Below are 21,932 nucleotides of genomic sequence, written 5' to 3'. Positions count from 1 at the left end.
TCTGCTCACAATCCTCTCCTGGAGATTACGTGGGCTGTTCACATGCTCCAGTGATGTCACCCCCTAGCACTGCATGGCTTGCATTTTAACTGCCATAAGCAAAATCTATCAGCAACCCAGATGAAATAATAATTTCAATATCATACTGAGCAACCAGTAATATCTTACATCTGCAGTTAAGTTCCTCAAGTAACAAACCCATACATTACATGTGAGCCAGAACTACAGTCAGTCTTTGAAAAAGACCAACAGAAAAAATAATATATTTCATAGAAGTCCTCCAATAAACAAATCACAAAGCTCTTGAATAGACACAGAATTTGCTTCCAGCTTCTACCAAAAACTCATGAACCAGCACTGCTGCTGTAATAATACAAAGAGACAGTTTTAGGAAACCCATCATGCAAACTCAGAAATTTATGCAAGTTTAATGAAGCTGGAACTGTGGCTGTGACAGCAAAGAGCTCAGCAGACTAATTGCTCAAATATTTCACTTTTCAGTTTCACAGAGGGGACTAGGCAATTAAGTTCCCTGGAAGAACTCTACCTTTCCTTCTGTTGGCTTAAAAAAAGTCTCTGAGGTACAAATGGTCTGAAAACCACAGCCTGTCTGCTACAAAGACAGATGATGATGTTTTCCTTTCCAGAGTCATTGAACTACACAGGTCAGAAACACATCTATAACCTTCAAGTATGTTCCAGAGCTTGCCAAATTGTTTTATACTATTTAAACAAATATCCTGGAAGAGAAAAATTGTTGGCTGCTTGAATTTACCACTAACAACAAAATCACTGATGCTGGAGCTTTACCACTTACTCTGACAGCATCAGGATAGTGTTGCTAGAAGTAAACATTACAATGAGAATCTTGCAGATCCACAGATTAATTATTTACCAAGTTTATCTGTATTTCACAAGAATGTACTGTTAAATTGAATACCTACAGAGCCATGGTGCTGCAAGACAAGAAACTGATCCCTCTGTTAGACAGGTACAACTGGTATTACCTTCAAGTCATTTGAAATTGTTAAAAAGGTTAAAAGAAGAGTTCTATTCATCAGCCACCAGCTGAGCCCAGGCTTTGGGGCTTTTTCAGGGTTTTGCTGCTGTTTTAAACCAGCACCTTTTAAGACTTAGCTTTGAGAGTTCATTTCTCCCTGAACACAAGACCTCTGCCTTCCCTAAGCAGCAAGAGGCTCATTAGTAAGCTCCAACACAAGCTCCTGCCTTGCTGAAAGGATGATGCAAGTGCTGGTTCACAGCAGAGAACAGACTGACAAGGTAACTGTCTTGTGGCATCCAAGGTTTCACCATAAAACCACATTTGGAGAACAAATATTCTTTGATATTTTAGTCACCTCAGAGGTTAATAACTTCCAGTTCCTTAATACCTTTACATTTAAAGCAAAAAAAAAAAAAAATTTGTATTTTTTTGGGCAACTTGTTCCATGAGTGAATTTTCCCAGCCTTTTGCAACTGTTACCATTCTTTCAGTATTCACTACATTCACTTTAATTAAAAATAATTATATTAATTAAAAATAAATCTAGCATTTTCCCTGATGGGAACAAGATTTTTCTCCTAGCATGATTACTTTGAAATGTGCCTACTTCCTTTAGTGAAGGTTTAAATGTTACATGAACAACATCAGTGAGAGAATTCCCCTTTCAGTCAGATTTTCCTTCTAAACTCAGCTTCCTCCTTACTGCATTAGAAAGGGGTTTTTTTTCCATTTTTAGTCATACAGGTAACATTACCGAAGAAGTTCTAAATTTCTACAATCTAATAAAAATTCACAGCCCATACGATTCACTGTAACTGAATTTTAACATCCCTCCTTTCACAATAAACGAAATTAATTTGACTTGGCCAAGAATTAATCAAACAACTCCACGTGGACTGGCTTGGCACCAGGTTGTGTTCATGGGCTGCAAACCCAAAGAGCAGCTGATCAGCTTTCAGGCAGGTGGAGCTGAACACCACAGCCCAGCAGCTCAGTTAGCACCTTCATTAGCATCACACCTCGTGCCTCAGGCTGTTTCACACGTTTGTGCAAACACAGCCTTCAGCACCCCAGGATTTAATGAAAACAGCCAGGTGAGTTTCAGAGTGCATTGGACAGACTGGCATTTCTCTGAGCCCACCTGTGCACAAAGTTGTGTTTGTGCATTACAGCGAGGCCAGCAGCAATCTCACACGCCATCCTCTGCAGCAGCATTATCTGAGACTCTCCCCTAATGTGCTCCTGCTCATTGCAGATGTAAGTTTTCAGGTCACCCTGTAAAAGAAGTTGAAGATATTTATTAGCCTTATATATTGGTTGAATCCAAAAAAATTATTTTTAATAAAGATCCAACTGACCACCTTACTTATTTACCACATTTATGCTCAATAAAATAAAGCTCCTCAAGTTTCCAGTCTCCATAAAGGATCTTACAAAAGTCATCTAAGGCATTTGGTATTGTCCTGAAGGGTTTTTAATCTAATCATTTAGTAATTAACATCCTAAATCAGACTGCCACATAAAACCTGTCATGCATTAATAACTTCCATTAAAAAAAAAGAGTTTGATGAGCCTCTGAGCCTCTGCTTTTAAATGAGATGAGTTTTCAAGTGCTCCAAATCAGCAAAGCTGTCTGTCTGGAAATTTGTAAGGGGCTGGAAGGAGAGACTAGAGAAGAGAGTTTCAGACATTGCCAGCTCACCAGCTTTCTGTATAAAAATCATGGTAATAGAGCACATTCCAGTCAGAGAATTCTGATGATGGCAGCACTTTTACTGAAGCCAGGCAATGCTGAGCAATAGATATGTAATTAATGAGCCCACAGAAGCACTCTATAAATTACTAAAAAAAAAAGCTTTGAAATAGAGGAAAATAATTGAATACTGTCCAAACATTCAGGAAATGGAAGACTTATGTAGTAAGAGAATCCAAGCAAGGGAAAAAACAAATTTCTGATGCCACTGTTGTTCATTTTCTCACAGTTTGATTTTCAATCCACCAGTCCTGTATTTTTGTTATTTAAAATATAGACTTTCTGAAAGGTTAGCAAATTATTTTAAAGACATTTCTGTATTGAGACTGCACAGTGTATATCACAGCTTGTTTCACCAGCATAACATCCTGGGCTTTGTCCATGCCCATTGTTTTCCCAAATCCTGGGCCAGGAAGCTCTTGCCAGAGCAGAGTTCCAAACAATCAGGAAAGGAACAGTGTTTGTAACACACACGGGTTCCAAATGACAGACCCAAGGAACACAAGCCCTGAACTCCCTGCTGAGCTGACTGTAGGTGGCAGCAAGAGCCTGAAGAAAGTCAGACTCTGAAATTGTCATTCATTAAAACAGCAACTGCTTGCTTAGGGCTTGTCCCAGGTGGATTAAGTTCCTAGGATGCCTGAAATGCACCTAGGAATTACTTTTTAATTTTTAAATACATTAGCAACAGCAGTGCTGTGTGACATCCCTTATTTAGTAAATTATTCATGTAGGCACATATTTTTTGTAGGAAAATGGACTTTTATTAAATCCAGCACCTTGAAACATACTGGTTCTATGTTCCCATTCTGGTCTAATTAAGGCTACAATCGAGGTTAAAAATATAAAATAGGAACTTTTGGTATTGCTCTAAAAGAGCATTGCTTGTACCAAACTGGGGTGAACCAATGCTCACACTCAGGGGTTGCACTGCCACAGTGAGCAGTGGCAGCTGGGCAGCAGCTCTGCAGGAAGGGACCTGGGAGCTCCAAAGAGCCCTGAGTGCCCTGGGAGCAGCTCCTGGGCTGCACAGGCAGGGCCAGGCCCAGGGGAGCTCTCAGCACCTCCTCAGATCACACACAGCCTGTGCTCAGAGCTGGCTGCCCCAGAACAGACAAACTGGAGCAGGCTCAGAAAGAATCACCAAGACAGTCAGGGATCAGAGCATTTCCCCATCAGGAGAGGCTGAGGGAACCAGGCTCACTCATGGAGAAAGACTTCAGCACAATGACTGCCCAGCAGAAGTTATTAAAGTCTAAGCCAGGCTCCTCCATGGATGGAGGATGAGAGAGAACAGCCATGAGCTGAAACATGGACAGCTCAGACTGAGTGTAAAGAAAAGAATTTTTCACATAAGGACATGAACAGAAGTGCAGGCTGCCCAGAAAGAACACGCAGTTTCCATCCCTGGATGTTTCCAGGATTCAGCTGGACAAAGTCAGAGAAATCCAGTGTGACCTCAGGATGATACTGCTTTGAGGAGGAGGCTGGAGACCTCCTGAGCTCCTTGCTAGCCTGAATTATCCTATGATGCTTCCCTGCCTAAAAGCAGACAGTAGCAAAACAGCAACATTATCCCTGGACTATTTTGAGAGCCACAAAATGGCCCTTTATTGACAGACTTTTTAACACAGTAAATATCAAAGGTTATATATATCTGAATAAATGCAGTTCTGCAAAATTCACTGCAGAGACGTCTAAATATAAAAAACTCAATAATCATGCTTGAGGAAGGCTCTACTTTCTCTCCAACCTCCTCTGCCACTCTGCCTTTCCCCTCCTCTCCTGGGATTCCATGAAGAACTAAATTTTGCCTTTCTTCCCATCCTTCTCTGTTCAGCCATTTTTGTAAATTTTAATACACTTTTTCTCTGTAACAGCCAGCAGCTGGGGCACACTTACAGTCAGTGCTCTCTGGCAGCTTTTTGTTTGTGCAAATTCCATACTGGGTTCATGTGAACACTCAAATGGCTGACATGACTTTCTAACCAGAAGGCACTGACAGTTTTAAAACTGGTGGTTTTAAAAATGTGAAGCAGTTACCAAACTACATCTACTGAACACATTCTACCAAATTGTCATAAACTGACACATCCCCCCTTTATTGTTAAACCACACACCACTGATAAATCTGCTCTTTGGCTCATAGCCATATTGGCCATGATCATTAAATAGATTCACTGAACTCTTTGATTATGATGTTTTCATTGCAAAGATTCTTTTTTGATTAGAACATGCTTTCAAGGGGCAGTAATTAAAAAAAAAAACCAATCACTGCAAACAGACACCTTCCCCTAACAGCAACATCCCTAAAGTAAGCTACAGAGCATTCCAGGCAAATACTGCATCCTGCTGATCTCATCTGCCCAGGGAATTGCAAGTCTTGAAGAAATTCTGTAAGAATTTGATAGGCAAATCAGCCTCACAACATACATGCAACTTCCACATTTGAATAACTTTCCTTTTACTCATAAATTATGTCAATCCATTAGAGGATTTGCTGTGCTGACAAAATGCTGGCCACACTCAGGGCTGAGTAATATATTAAAGTTAATAAGACAGCAACCACTATTTTTAACCTGGCATCATTCTGCAATGTTTAACAGTGAACAGTTAACTATTCATAGCAGGCTGCACCAATATACAACACAACTAATATGGGCAAAGGGGCTGTTAGACCTTTTTGAGCATTTCTTTTTATATTTACTATTTTCTAAATAATTTTAACACAGGCAAAGCATAGAATTTAACAGCTTTAATCACTTTTGTGCAACTGACTTCTCTTGTTTCCTTCCCAGCTCTGCAAAGCAAGGGATACAGAGCAACTCTGGTTACATTATAAAATAGACTTAATGGTAGCCAAAACAGTTCTTGCACATGCAACCAGCAATCTTGTGTAACAGAAATGGATCAGGAGTTTCTGTGGCCAAGAAAACAAGCCAGCCAGCCTGCCTGACATTCAGCATTGCCACCCTGACAGCTGTGGTGTCTCTGCACTACAGTTTCCAGTGCCTCTGATCAAAACCTTCCAATGCCAAGGAGTCTGGGAACTGATAATCCAACAGGGCTGCCTGAGCAGCCAAACAAGGTCAGCTGGCCCTAAAAAGGCTACAAATCCAAGCAAGAGAAGCAGCAATAGGAGGACACTGTGATAAGCTATGAGTTTGAAGGAGTGTGAATAAAACAACCTCTGTACCCTCCAGACTGAGTTGGTCAGCAGAACAGCCACATTTTTGTTACTTCGTATGCCAAATTTGCTAAACAAGGTCAACACTGCCACGTGAGCCTCACAAGAACTTACCACCTGAAGATACTGAAACTCCCTATCCAACACAGCTCATCTTCTTGCCATGTTTTTTCAGAACTACTGAATTCTTAAATACACAGGGGATTAAAACAAGTTGACTTTGCTGGATCTACATAGACACCACCCTAACATACAGGAAAGAGCTTTAGCTGAGCATTAAACCACTGGCAGCTGAACAGGAGCATGGTTGTCATCCTCCCCACCTGAACAACAGTCACCACAGCCACTGGAACCTTTAGTCCACCCCTTTAGTTCCACCTGCCCTTATGCTTTTTCTGCTGAAGAACCACTCCTGTGTGTTTTGGAAGTACCTCCATGCACCCCAACTCACCCAATTTCAGGGGAAAAAAATACAAACAGAGCTTTGAGATCAATTTCTAGAAGTCCAAAAAACCAAAATAATGGCCATTCCAACTGCAGTGATAAAAAGCTTCCTGACACTCCCCTAAAAACCTTTTTAGTAAAAAATCCTATTTAGCCACATCTTCTATTCCATCATGCTTCCCTTACATTCCTTCCTTCCTGTCTGTTCTCTGCACTTACTCCAACATTGCCCCCTCCCAGTCCTGGCCCACAACAAGAATTAGAGATGGACAGGGGTACTGAGCTGCTCACTGGGCCCAGGCTCTGCACCAAGCTGCAAAGGGAGCATTGTCCTGTCTGCCCAGCCCCTGAGCATTTGTGTGCACAAAGAAACTCCATCATGTCTAGGAGATACTCAGCTCTACCAAGTAAGAATTATTTAAGCGAGCCAGACTTTAATATGAAAGTTATGTTTAACTGACTGTAATATATAATTTTCTAAAACCAAGTTTTAGTTCACTTGGAATAGAATAATGAACATAGACATTTATTTTCCATTCCACAGAAATTACCTAACTACACTCAAATTTGTAAAACTACCACTTTAACTGTCAAGCTTACTGCCCCCAGTTAAAGTGAAAATCTATTTTATCCCCTTAAATAAAATCCTTTCCAGATTACTCTGCAGGATCATGACAACTTCTGGCATAAAAAATGAAGAATCAAACAAGGATATTATTTTTTCCTGTACACCTAAAGTAGGGCAATCTTTAAAAGCTACTCCATCTTCAAATTTAAAGTTGGATTAAATCACATAACTATTTGAAAACATGGCAGCAATGAAATCTGATTTGGATGTATATCTGATAGACCGTATAAAATGCAACTTACTTTCCAGGATCCTTTAAAGAAATTCCAATTTGAATAGCAAGTTTAATAACCAGCAAGTAGTATTCTATTCCTACATTGAAAAACTATGAAAAACCTTATCTGTTAACCTTAGGCACAGAGTTTTTAATTGTTAGCAAACCCAGAACATTTCATTTGATCAGACACTTAAAAAGTTCAGACATTTCTTCCACTTGGAAAAGAAGGATTTTATCAGCACTTCTGCCTCATTAATTTACCACAGCTAATACATTTAGCAAAAGAGCAGCATGGAAAAATATAGTTATTTAAGGTAACAGATTAATTGATATTTCTCCAAAAACTCAAGTTCATGCTAAGTAATTTAAATTGCCTGAGGCAAGTAGAAACAGATTTTTGCACCTGAGTTTAAAGGGAAATTCTGCAGTAGGGAAACTGCTAAAAAAAATCTTGCTGAAATTTATAAATGCAAACTGTCTCATTTCTGAAAGACTCATTCCTTGCTAACACCTGTGCACTCCTGACATCATTTCTGTCTTGACATTTCCCAAGGAACTCTGTTTTGGGTGACATCTACACACCAAACCTTAAAAGCAGCCACTGAGCCAATGTTCAGACAGCCACTTGGGCTCTGGGGTTTGTTTGGTTCTAGTGATGCGTTATGCCACAAGAACACAATTCAAGTCTTTCCAGCCCATGGATCCAAATTTTCATCTCTCATGGCTCTGCACTCTGGGCACAGTTCAAAGGCTCTGTACATGCTCCTCCTTCCTCCCAACGTTCAGGAACATTCCAAGGACTGCAGTGGCTGAGCAAGGCTTTGAGCTGTCCCTCCCACTGCAGGGACCATGTGGCACTGACAGCAGTGGCACCATCCCTCAGTGTGCTCCTGGCTTTTCTTTTGGTGCCCTGGAGGCACAAGGCAGCTGCTTGGGGGGTAAAAAGGGCATGAGAAAGGAAATAAAAGGATAAGAATGTAGGGAAAATAGAGTACTATAAGAGAAAGGATCAGGAAGAGAATGAAGACTGAAACTGAAAATTCCAGCTGTTAGAATCCATGACTGATATCAGAAGTGAGCCCTCCACTGCATTTTAGCACAAAGTAGCAGAGCATGGGTAAAATTTGGGCACTCTGGAGATGGGGGAGAAGGCAGAAGGGAAGAAATCCTTCCATTTTCCTAAATTAACATTTTCACAGAAATGGTAATAAAAGCCCATTAAGACTGCAGACAGCAAATATTTTGGATGTGCATGTGATACTGGACTGTGATAAAAAGCTCCCTGCTATGACCCCTCTGCCCTCCAAGCTCCTTGCTGAAGGCAGACAGACACTGGTAACTCCATTATCAAAGAACAGCTATTTGCCTCCACAAGCACTTAGAACATACATGATGAACTGAAAAGAGTACAAACAAAAAATTGTAATTGTGGTTCCTCTAAAAAAATAAACAAAAGACTTTTAAAATTCTGGTTAATCAAAAAACAAGAAAGCAAAAGAATAATTTCATGAGCAAAGGGCAGTAAATATACCACACACAGTTTACACCAGTGGAAAAACAACTGCAGCATCTCATGGAAGTGCACTTACCAAGTCACAGAACTCAAAAACTAGGAGATAAGGAATGGCTTCCACACACTGCCCAATACACTGGAGAACATTTGGATGCTGAAGAATGCTGGAGGGAAAAAATACAGTTAAAGCCAGGAAGATCACAGCAGAATGCAACACACTGACATCTCTACCAGAAGTTTCAACACATTACATTGGAGGGGGGTGGCAGGAACAGAAGGTGCAAGTACCAAAGGCACAGATCCCATTTGTACCTTGGTATTGCTGAAGTGTATCACTGACAGCAGCCAAAACTCACAGGATCTCAATCCCACAAAAGCCAGGATTGCCACATGAGAGTCACACTCATCCTCCCACAACCCCTCATACCAAAAATAAAAGCATGCAACTTATGAACTACCAAGGTACAGAGCTGGCTACAAGATAAACCTTTTAGCCAGCTTAGTTCCCAGCCAGATCAGTTACTTTTCCAAAATTGCTCCAAAACCCCTTGTGCCAATGCAGCAGAAGGCATGAAGTTTCTCCTGACAAATGCCAACAGCCCAAGCCTAAATGCAAATACAGCCAGGATGTTAGAAAGCACCAAGAAGAGAAAGCTCCTCACTGACCAAGCCTTTACAGCACACCCAGGCAAGGTAAAGCAAACAGAGTTACGTGAACACAACTTTTGATCACCTTGGGTTGAGTGTATTTCACATTTTAAATAAAAACATTACAGTTATATGGGAGGGCAAGGAGAGACAATAACACTGAACAAAAGCAATATCCATAATTTATCTGCAGCAGAATAAAGCTGTGAAACATTACTTACTAATATGGTTCTCCATTTCTTAAGAATTGTTCTTGCTCCTTGGGACCTGCACTTGCCTTTAACTCCTTCACTATTACCCTTGCTACACTAGTGCCTGTGTAGATCTCTCCAAGGAGAACCTGAAAGAGATTTTGTCTTAAATCAGAGGGAAAAAAACATTTGCGGTCTTCCTGCAAAGAAAAACAAGAGCTAAAAACATGTTGCAGGAAAGATTTCCTGGCTTTTTTACAAACACAAACACAGCTTTGATAATTAAATACACAGACTTTAATCTTGACAGCTAATCTACAAGTCAGCTTTCAGAAAACATTTTCTAGTAAAGACCACTTATTTACTTTTTTTTTTCCTAAAAAGAATTGGTAAAAACAGGAGTGTATTAAATCAAATCCATGGAAGTGAAATGTCTAACTACTGTCTAGTAAGAATCTACAGGTAAATTTAAAAAGCACAGATTAGTGCTGTGATTACAGCTAAAAAATGCATGCAAGGAAATATCTAAATTTCAACTAAAATTTTTTATGTTTTTTTCTTTCTTGAGTAGCATTTTAAAGTAAATACAGAGGCCTAGTCACCTGAGAATAAGGCTCAATCTGTGCAATATGAAGAGATAACTCCTCACCTTTCCAAACCAGCCATTTCCAATTTCCTGGATGTAGTTTAGACTCTGACGTGCAACTTGAGACTTTGTTCCATCTGTCACACAAGGAAACAAAGGTAACACTGTCAAACACTCAGATGGGCAAAGTTGGCAACTGCTGAGGAAACAGTGCAAGCTTCTGCAGGATTTATACCCAGCTGGGAGCACACATTCAGCACAAGCACCAAACCCTACTCAGGTGTACATAAAATAGGAAGGTAATGTTGTGACAACAGCACTCAAGTGAAACTTTTCTCAGGCCCAGCTTCTAAACTCCACCAGAGCACACCCCAACAAAAGCACAGCAACTGTCCTGATGAAATGTCAACTTACATGTTTTTAACATGAATTTAGGTTTTTAACATACTCAGCAAGAAAGTAAAAGGCCAAGTTTTGCTTCCAATATAAAAGTGTATTATTGCCTGTATCTGGGTAGAGAAAATAACCTACTACAAAAGTCTCCTATGTAAATAAAATAGAAAATCAAGGTAAAACTCATAGTTTGTACACCTTAACAATTACAGTTATATAGAGTTCCATTTCAAGAGAAAAGGCTTGCCCGCTTTATTCTTCAGCCCAACTGCCCTATTTGTAGCTGCCATCTGGAAGGAGGACATTTTTCAACTAAAAATACTTCACATAAGAGCCCAGAGTGGAGGACAGAAAAGAAAACCAGATCTTGGCAGAGGATGGGCAGTAACAATGGCAGACCTCATTCACCAGAAAAGATTCAGCAGTGTTGATCCCTCTGCTGGCAATTGGTGAGGAGCACTAATTGATTTAAAAAAAACCTTTTCTTGTCTGAGAACTCTAGCCCACAATTTATTTCCATAAACTCCATTTAGAGCAGAATTGTGGTACTGGAAGAGCAGAGCTGTATAAATCACTGGAAATGTGCTCCTAAGCATGGTGAAGGCCCCAGCAGTGCAACCACATTTTATCCAAGTACTCAGGCACATTGCCTTCCTTCTGGCAAAACACTTATTGTGACAGCTTCATTGTAACAATTATGGCCATAAAGAGAGCTGACAAAATTTTTCACTCAATTTTCCCCAGCTCTTTGAATACTGAGTCATTTGTACAACTGTGTCATTTGTATTAAAGGCACACTGTTTCTTGAAATTTGTACAGGAATTTTACTGGAAGCTTCCCTGGACATGTAATGATCAAGCAACCCAAGCAGTATGTAAAATGATGTGAAATAGCACAAAATGAGAGTGAGCACTTTAGGCTAAACTCTGCTTATAATATGATAAGATGCTTAAGTTTCCTTTTACAAAAATTGTATTTTAAAGAATACATTTGAAAACCCCTTCCACACAGGGGGATGAAACCTAATGCTCTGTCTTACCCAGATCACATTTACTGCACAAATAGCCTACAGTGACATCCAGGAAGGGATGCAGCTGAGCAGCAGCACTGCTGTCAAGTAAAGGATTCACTCTTATTTCTATTTAAGGGTGGTGGTTAAAATCCAATGACAACTTAGCCATGAAGAAAACCACTAAAGAGAAGTCACTAATGTCCCAAGGTACCTCAAACCCCTTAGGTACATAAAGTGACAGCAATCTAGAGAGAGGCTTTTAAGGCAGTTCTGTTCTCTTAAGCTCTCTTACCCTGCCACAGGTTAAAATCTTACAACTAATATGTCCCTTATATCATTTACCCTACAAATATATTGGCTCAGTTTATGGAAATTTGTAACAAGTTATTTATTACAGTAAAGTCAAACAGCCACACCCCATTTTAGACACTGAAATGCCTACTTTTGTTTTGTCACTGCAAACCAGAATTTTACCTGTACGAGATGGAAACTGGGAGGGAGTTGGTAAAGCAATATTGGGAACTGAAAGAGTAAACACTTCTGCTGGAGACTGCACAGATGGAGTATCTTCTGCTGGAGGTGTAAAATCTATTTCATCATCAAAGTTATCTTCAAATTCCTAAACAAAAGAAGTTTAAGTAAACAAGCTGATCTTTGCCTTTAAATAAGCACTAATACATTTCTTTCAGTTTGAAGGAGCACTGCTAAGGAAGTTTAGCTTTTTTCCAAGAATAGTGACAGATATTTAGTGTTCTATTCCTTACTTTCCATTAATTGCTGTCTTAAAAAGATTAAAGCAATGCTTTTAATAATCAAGGGGTTTTTGTTTAGTTGGGTTTTTGTGGGTTTGGTGGTTTGGGTTTTGTTGGTGTTGTTGGTTTTTTTGCTTTGTTTTGTTTTCACTTTAAATGCTAGCCCTGGCTTTGGATGAATTACCATGAACTGCTGAGGCCAAATATTCTCCATTTAGTAATGAGAGCAAAACTCAATTTTACGAACACTGATTACAGATGTTCCAAAAGTAACAATTCTCTGATGACAATTTCTCAAGAGTTTTGCTACAGTGGATATGCATTTCAGTATTCTTATTTGACAGATCCCATCTGCAGACTAAGAAAAAACAAAACAGAAAGACAACAAAAAGGTTATTTACAGCAGATTGTCTCAAAGGTGTAACTTTTATTACTAATTCTGATAGCTAGTTATTATTTTGAAAAGGCATTAAAGATCCTTACTGCAGCAGGGAGCAGTTAGTTAAAATAAACAGCTGCTCCAGGACCCACAGGCTGTAGGGACACAGACACTGGCTGTTCCAGGAGAGAGGATGCCAAGGACACTGCAGAGTGAGAGAGCACTCATCAAGTGTTCTGGGTAGCAGGATGCAGCTGAGAACATCACCTGTACACACACTGATCACTTCAGGTCTTACCTTGAAATCTATCTCAGGGTCTTTACAGCAGGAGACACAGTTTGCCAGCAGAATGACCAGGACTACCAGAGTGCACAGAGACAGAATCACAAAAGATGAAGGAACTTCTACTGTAGCTCCTTCTCCTAGAAATAAACATGCATACAGTATTATATAAATATGTTTAGCACCCCAACAAGTTCCTTCAAAACATATTATCCACCTGCATTTATTTAAAAATGGGAGTCTGAACATTTAATCATATGGATATGATCAAAGCTGAGAAAAAACTGAACAGAGAGGACAAACTGGCAAAATAGATCTGTGCTTCACCACCTCCTGCACCATTCTGGGCTTAATTGTTCCCAGCTAAGAGGCCTCAGCCAAAGTGATTTACTGAAGTTTATGATGAACAGTGATAGCACCAAGCCTGGGGATTATGTTTAAGTCAATAAATTAATACAAATATCCAAACACACACAGTAGAAATCTGGTCTTTTGGAAGATATTTCCCAAGAGCTAAAACACATGACCTAGAACAAGCAGCTAGAAGAAATCCTCACTTAAACCGCACAAAATGTAACATATATCACTACAGGACAGTATTCTCTCTTTCAATAAATGCATTTGTGACAGCCTGCCAAACACACAAGCTGCTGTCACAAGTGCAATGGATGGAATCAGCTCCAGACCATTTCTGTTCTTTGTGATTCACCAGGTGATTGTCTTCATTTCAGGAACTTTAGATTTCCAGCTGTTTTACAAACACTTCAAATAATTTCCCGAAATTTTATATATAAACATTCTACAACACATTTCCTGATATTAAGCCAGGTTATTACTCACAGGATCAAAAGCCTCAAATGGCATTTTAGGAAAATCTTAAGTCATTGCCAGGGGTATTAAACCTATTTTCATCCCTGTTTTCATCTTCAGTAGAGAACAAAGACATGTGGTTCCCTAGGAGACCAGAGCACACATCTGGAGGAGTTGTTTTTGCTGTTGCTGTTTCTTATCAAACAGGTACTGCCACAAGGATCAGAGGAGCAGTTGGACCACATCTGATTAAAATGCATTTAGCTATTACATCACTGCCAGAGTGTAACAATGTCAGGTGACCTGGACTGACTGGATTTCAGGAGAGCATTTGAGTATCAATGGGAACGTCTGGCAACAGGACAGGGTGTAAATGAAGCCTCAAAAATAAGAAAAGCAGAAATTGATCACTAGTCAAGGGACACAAACTTGGCCACCTACCTCTTAAACCTTTAAAAAACTGCAAAAAATGAGAGATTTGTAGAAAAAGCTTTTCATCATGTTTCACTGAACACTTACAGGATATTTACTTATTTTAATTACATGCAAAGACTGAACTGACATAATGAAAATCCTGCTTTAAAGTGTGTCAGCACACTTTCAGAAGATCACATTTTCTGTACAATTAGGACTATTACCTATACAACAAGTAAAAGTTAGCAAAAATGGGAGGTTTTCAAACAAAGGTTTCTGTTTCTAGTTCCCACAATAGTTTTGGCATTCTAACCCCATTAGGGACTGGGAATACTTCACTGCAGATACTGAGCATTGTTCAAACACAGATCAACAACAACTGAACAGAACAAAGTATCTCGGAAGAGGGCTCTCAATGGAACAATTTATATCCATTTAAATCAAGTCTTCTATGTAACACAATGGATATTTTCCCATTTCTAAGCATCAACAAGAAAAAAGGGGAGATAACAACTGACATGTGTTTACTTCCTCCAGGTGTTCAGTAGCCTTAATTAGGAGATTAAAAACTGAACTGCAAATATAAACATTCTGTGAAGTCATTAATTACCTAAATTACTGTAACAAACAGACACAGGTAATATAGCTGCAGATAAAATTTAAGGAATTCCTTTAAACTCCTAATTGAAACCAAATAACAAAAGGTAGCTTTACTACAAAAAAGACCAAAAAACACCACCAACAAAAATTACATTACCAGCTATTACAAATTAGAATTAATTTTTCAGACATTTTTCCAAACCCATCACACTTTATTTCTAAACAACTTCCTCACCTTTCCTCACCAGCAATTTCACTGAAACAAGAAGTCAGTTCACCTCAGACTACCTCATGAACAGATGCAGATTTCCCCTAACATCACCACAATCCCAATATACTCCTCCCAGTAAAGATCAAGACTCCTGAAGCCCCTCAAATGTTTCATGCACTGGCAGATTGGCCCAGGCAGTCCCTGCACACTGAACTCAGGCTCACAAGCTCTGTCACTACTCACACAAAGCATTCCTGCTGTTTGAGGACTTACACTTCTCCTACACCTGAGAGCAGGTGTAAAGCACCTCAACTGCCAAGTGTATAAAACACTAACAAATGCTATCCAACTTTATTTTGGGGTTCTAGTCACTCTTTTGGCTAACATGAATTTTACAGTGACTTCCTGCTCCCCACACAAACTGAGGGGACACTTCCCTTCTCAGCAGAACCTTCTGCTCCAAACACCATGTCACCTTCCAGGTGGCCTTTCTGAGCAGCCCCTACCAAAACCTGAAGCAGCCCTTCAAGCTGCTTTCCTTCCCTCAATTCTACTGCTTGTTTTCAACACCTGGCCAGGGGTTTGTGCTCCCAGAAGTTCATCAGCTGGTCATGATGGTCCCTCTACCCACAAACCCTCAGCCCTGCTCTATCCCAGCTACATCAGCACAACCACAGACGGAATTAACATAAATATTGCCATGCTCACTCCCATGGATCCCCACTTCTGACCCCCAGCAGTTACAAGTTATCACAGCAAATCCAGCTAGCAGGATTCAAGCTCCTGATGATCCTATGTGCAATAAAGTGAGACATTTAACTCAAAGAGAGACATAATGAGCACTATCAATCACAAGCTGCATTTATTGCACATGTTAGATACACTGCACATGTATTCAGTCACTGTATATGAAAAAGATAAAGATTTTTTGCTGGAATTCCTTCTGTGAAGGAAACTACACATTTATCAAGTCTAAAGTCCAAGCCTTTCATGCAAGTTACACTGTTCCCCATAATGTAACCATCTCTTTTAAATGTCGTGGAAAGAATACAGAAAAGAAAAATATTCATTATGCTACCTCCTAACCTTTCATAATTCCCTAGAAATGAAACTGTGTAAAGGAGCAGCAATTAACTGGAGAAAGTAATGATTTTATTTTTTTTTAAAGCAAAGATCACCTTTGAAAAGGGAGCTAATCATTAATTCATTAATGGTCTGTTAAGATGGAAGTCATCTAAACTTCCAAAAGCACAAGGCAATTTTCACATAGAAAATTATGAACAGAAGCTTTAATACAAGAAAAATGCCAATTATCCTGGGCAAGTTTCTGCAACAATTACAGAACAGCATTCCTGATGACTCACACAAGTAAAAGCCATTTACTAGGAATTACAGAACCCATCTCTGTTTGGATAAACTTTGAAGTTTCTAACATAGTAATTAATAAGTAATATTTTTAATTTGCAGGGGTTTTTTAAAAATTAATGTAAAGTTAAGTATTAAATTATAGCAACCTGTAATTGGGCTAAAATTTATTTTAAGTGAAGCTATTTTAATAGCTTGCATGAATACATATTCAGTGACAGAAGTTACTGATTAAGTATTGGAACTGGTCTTTGTGACAAAGTGCTGAAAATCTGCTGCAGTATAACCTCATTTGCATTTTTCAACTATTTCCATCCAATGATTAATTCACTGGAGTTTAGTAAAATGACTTGGAACTAGAAGACGTTTAATACACCCTTTTGTTTGTAAATTGTGGAAGTATGAAGCAATGAAATTTATTTTATGGTCCTGACTGAAAAAAAGCAACCAGCAAGAAATCCATTCTAATGAATGCAGGGGACCATTTTATAAAGTCATCACACAGGAATTTTCCTAAATTAAAAAAACTGTTAAAAAACATTGTAAATTGAAATAACTTTAATATAAACCAGGATAAACTCCAATAAACACTTAATTTCATAATTATTGCAGAAGTTAAGACTCTTAATATCACATATTCTGGAGAAGTTAATAGATTTACTTAGCACAATAGTTTAAAACCCTGCCATATTTACTGTAACCCTATGCAGTAACAACTTAAGGCATCTTAATATCCACCCAGAAGTGAGAATCTGTTCTTTAGGAAAGGAACCACAAAACAGATTAAAAAATACTCTCTCTAACATGCCAACAGTAAAAGGCTTCCAGTCAGCTAATACAAACAGTCTAGACTGGTTTGCTTTGCTATATCCAAAGCACTTAAGGCAGAGGAAGAGGCCTGGATTATATCAGCCCTGTATTAAAATAAGCAGGAGATGATGCAGCTGCGTCACTGTGTGTTACTGCAAGGTGAGCACAACAGAATGCTTCACAAAGCTGGGCCAGCACGTGTTCCATCCCAAAATGGCACCTGGATGGTCCTGAATCATCAGCACAGAAAATCAGGTGTTCTTTCAAAGCTATACAGGATTAAATAAATGTATTTATGTTATTTACCCACTTTTTAGAAGTACACAGTATCATAAATGAGTGAAAGCCCTGGCTGAGGCAGATATTTAATTAGCAGCTACTGAAGATCATTCCTCAGCACCTCTGAAGATGCCATTTCCTAAGCAAGCTCTTCACTAAAGCCTGAATTTGAGCACTGCACATGAGAAGTCAAAGGCAGCACACAGGCAAGCACACCAAGAGGCTCGCTGAGGAAACAGAGATGATGAACTGTGCAGGCATTCTCAGGATCAAGTACAGACCTGAGAACACACCCAGCAGTGTTTATTACAACATTTCAAGGGCTAGAAAATGTTATTTTCATACAAAGGTCAGGATTCCCTATACCTTCCTGACTTTCTTTTACATCTCCATTCCTCACAAGACAGATCTCCAACCACCAAATGCAACACCTAAGCAAACCCAGGTTCTTTTTTCATGATTGTTTCCCTTCTCTATCCCATTTCCCAGTCTGCCTCCAATACTCAATACCCTCATGTCATCCACCTGTGGCATCCTTTGGTATCATTAATTACAAGTAATGAGTGTGCCAACTAGCCAAATATTGCATCTATTGTTACTTGTCAAGCAACAGCCTCCACTCAGGACAACACAGGACCAGGAGGAGCTGCCCATGCATGAGGGATGCTGGGCTTGCCTTTCTTCTACAGATTAAGAAAGGCCAGGATGCCTGAACTCTTGATTTTGGTTCAATGTGAGTAATCACATTATTAAGGTCTCCACCTTCAGAAAACTGGGCTAAAAAATGCATGATTGCAGAGTTCTAAGCACAGGGAGAAAGAGCAGTAGATGCACATGGCAGACATGAGCAGGGCCCTCATAAAGGCGTTCCCCACTGCCACAAAGGCAGCGTCAGGCACAGATAAATTAAGCATTATTGGGGCACTGTGAACTTCAAGGGAGCATCTGATTTTAAGCTTTCAGCACAGTAGTTGCTATGCAACAACAGTCCCACTGCATAAGCAAGAGCCCATTTCCTTTCAAGAGCAGCTATATAACTGGCACTAATAGCTAGAACTATTTCCAGCACAAATCCAGCATGACAGCAGTCACTTAAACTGTCTCTTGGACACACTCAAATTATATGATCATGAACTAAGATGCTGCTTTATGACACCAAGTCAGAACAGCACAGTCTTTAAAATACTAATGAATGACCAAATCTAATTCTGTTCCCTAGCTGAACCCAGGGCATCTTTCATAAACTTTGTCAGTTTACTTACTCTGCTTTTAACAAATATTAAAGTAACCACATTTAAAAGTGTAATATCACCCTAATTTATAGTGGTTTTGACAAATGTGATTTTAAAAGCTATCCCAACTTTGCTAAATAATGCTGTCCTTCTGTTCTACGCCAGCAATTAAGTGGGAAAGTGCTATCAACTCCTACCCAGCTCTCCACAAGTCAGATGCAGATCATTATCTTTCCCTCATAAAGAGTTTCTCCTGCATTTATTTACACCCTGAAGTCTTCAGAGGTTTGCTACTAATAAGCACAAAACCATACAGACAGAACCAGGCTTATAAATTCAGATGGCCTGCAGGTAACAGGCAGAATACTAAGCCAAACCTCTATTCAAAATTATTTTAGACACATCTATTGTGTAATGCCTGATTTGTATGACAAGGTAAAGCACAACAGACACTGCAACTCCTCCATTTCACAACAAAAAAACACCCCAACCAAACTCAAGCACATTCCATTCCTTACCACATTCCTCTAATCTCAATTTTTTTCCTGCTATGCTCCATTTAACAACTGAGCCAAAAAAAGCATCATTTTCAAGATTAAGTTTCAGAAGAAATGGGTGCAGTACCATTATTCAGTTGTGCAATGCTATAGCACAATGGGCTTTAAAACACATTAGAAGGGCATTTAAATCACCAACCTTCAGCTGAGATACAACACAAGCAAACAGAAGTTTTGAAGGAGTGGTATTTGCATTTCAGACATTCTTTTGAAAATAAAATGAAGAGAATTTTAGTGTGAGAAAGACACTCCAAATTCCAATCAGCCCTTTGCTTTGAATGGCCATTACCAGTACAGTACCAGTACTACAGGAAGAAACATTCCCAAGATCTCAGAGATCTTCACTGTCCTCAACACCATGGCAGCACCTTAGTGAAATCTGAAATGGTTTCAAATGCCCAGAGTATTTCAGGAAGAGACTGGAAATGTTCCTTCATTGAGCAAATCTCTAAGAACAGACACACAACACTGCTAAAGGAACTTTAACATTGCTCAGTCTACACCTGGAATTTTCAGCATTCAGATTCTCAGTACTTAAGACACTCAACTAAAGCACAAATGTTTACTATCTTACAACAATAACCTAGAACAAACTGTTGAAAATATTATTAACTGAAGAGTTGTTTCAGAAGTCTGTCTTCCCATGACATTACTGCCACCCTTACACTGGATAATGCAAATGTCTAATGCATTACTAATAAGAGTAACCCTCACTATTATGTACCCTTTTGCAAAAGCACTTTATCTATACCTGATTTTATTCTTCCCTCTATGAAAAATTCTACTTCTAGATATAGTCTCAAGGGAAAAAAAAACTCTTAGGGACTCATAGCTACAGCTATCCAAGTTACTTGTGCACAATTGTACTTCCTCTCTGAAAACAAGAAGCCGTAACCAACAGCTTGTTAATAAAACAATTTCCTGGCTAAACCTGAATTGTGCCACATGGCCCAAATCAAAGTCTGGCACTTGGAAAGATACAAGTACAATGACAAGACTTCAGCAGTAGTGTGGGGAAAAAATCAAGTCAAATACAAGTCTGTTCCCATATTCCTCTAGACAGAAATGGAGACATTTCATCCCTCTACTCAATTTGTCCATTAGAATCCCTCCCTTACCCTGGAACTCCACTAGGACCCTCATGGGGCAGGTGGGTGGGATGAAAGGCCAAGGCACATGCAGAGACAATTCTCCTGAAAAGCCAGCAGCTTTTCTTCTTTACAACAATTAACCATCAGAAAAAAGAGTAACAAAGACAGCAACAAGGCCATTCCTTACAGAGTGTTCCCCATGAAACAATAAAAACGCCTCTGACACTCCTCCAACCTATCCTGAGTTCTGGATATATTTCTATAGTGCCAAAAGCCAGTTGCACAGTTAAATGTGTTTTGTGGACACATGACCCTGAAATATCACTGTCCTATGCAATAAGTTACAATATTGTCAAGAAGAAATCTTAGCTACTTCATATCACAATTGGATGTGTAATTCTACATCAAGAATTCTTGGCAAATTATTTCTGTCCTTTTGTCCTTAAAAAGAACAGGAGTATATCCTGCAGTATAAGCCAATATTTTTTTCAAACTACTTTATCCCATGTTCCCCTAAATGCTTTTACAATGTGGTTCAGATGAGTTTCTTCTGCATGTGCTTAAATCCACTCAGTGTTAGGGTGGCACATGCTCCATATCCTAAGGCAAGAATATCCAGGGCAATGCTGGACTCTCCTGGAGCACAGCATCCCAGAACAGCACTGCTCTGCTCCTCCTGCTCCTGAGCACTTGTCCTGGCCTGCATATTGGCTGAACAGTCAGTAACCAGCACAACTCTGAGCTGGGATTAGTTTTACATTACTGACCTTATTCTATTATCCTACAAGTCTTCCCAGTAATGTCAGAGAATTACTCACATAACAGCACACTGCTCAATTTTAATAAGCACTAAATATAGGCTGCTACTTCAAGTGTTTACAGAGTGAGATCTGTTTGAAGTTTCAGTGCTAGAATCTCATGTTTGCACAAAGGCATCTTAAGACAAGGCAAAAAATATCCATGTTAAAATAATTATGTGCCTTATGCCTTCATGGCAGTGTTTCTGGAAAATCTGGGTAGCATTATCCTCTTGCAAATGTATCACTGACTCTTAATTGCATGTATGAGCATACATGTACATACACTCACAAAATTCTGCTGAGCACACTTTATTCTGTACTGCTAGATGTTGGTTTTGACAATTCCTTCTCAAGTACTTTTTTTTTTTCATCTGCTATACAATGAGGCACAGGAGTTGCAGTTTGGGGTTTTTTTAACACAGGATAGACCATAATAATTCAAAGTAGCATGAGATGATCACACATCATGGTTCCTCCAAGCACCAGAAAAGCATTATCTGCAGCATGGAAACCAAAAGGACAGTATCTCTTTCTCCTACCATGTGACAGCAACACAAGCCATTAAGATACAATGCCTTTGAAGAGACTAATTTCAGTCCATGGGAAAGAAATCCATAAATGCAACTTTCATGTGATGGGATTTTCCAGAATCTTGATTTTATAGCTGATGCCTTTGCAACTCCAAGTACAGCTGAGTTAAGAAATGCAGGAGAGAAAGGAAACAGCAGCATTTTGTAAAAAGAGCTTATTAGATCTATTTCTCATCCCTATTCA

The 21,932-nt window shown here is 39.3% G+C and overlaps 1 protein-coding gene across 1 annotated transcript in view; it reads right to left on the bottom strand.

Annotated features, from left to right (window-relative positions):
• Window positions 1–20,410, bottom strand: part of LMTK2 (lemur tyrosine kinase 2) — a 34,433-nt gene extending 14,023 nt beyond the window's left edge. The window contains exons 1-7 of the mRNA XM_058816305.1: window positions 20,386–20,410; window positions 13,005–13,129; window positions 12,050–12,194; window positions 10,234–10,307; window positions 9,615–9,733; window positions 8,822–8,909; window positions 2,145–2,278 (exon numbers count right to left, since the gene is read on the bottom strand). Coding sequence (XP_058672288.1) covers window positions 2,145–2,278; window positions 8,822–8,909; window positions 9,615–9,733; window positions 10,234–10,307; window positions 12,050–12,194; window positions 13,005–13,129; window positions 20,386–20,410 — 710 coding nt within the window. The remainder of the gene's footprint in view (window positions 1–2,144; window positions 2,279–8,821; window positions 8,910–9,614; window positions 9,734–10,233; window positions 10,308–12,049; window positions 12,195–13,004; window positions 13,130–20,385) is intronic.
• Window positions 20,411–21,932: the final 1,522 nt, after the last annotated feature.

Source organism: Ammospiza caudacuta, chromosome 17 (genome assembly GCF_027887145.1).
Source record: "Ammospiza caudacuta isolate bAmmCau1 chromosome 17, bAmmCau1.pri, whole genome shotgun sequence".
In the NCBI taxonomy this organism is placed as follows: domain Eukaryota; kingdom Metazoa; phylum Chordata; class Aves; order Passeriformes; family Passerellidae; genus Ammospiza; species Ammospiza caudacuta.
This window is presented reverse-complemented; position numbering and strand designations above follow the sequence as displayed.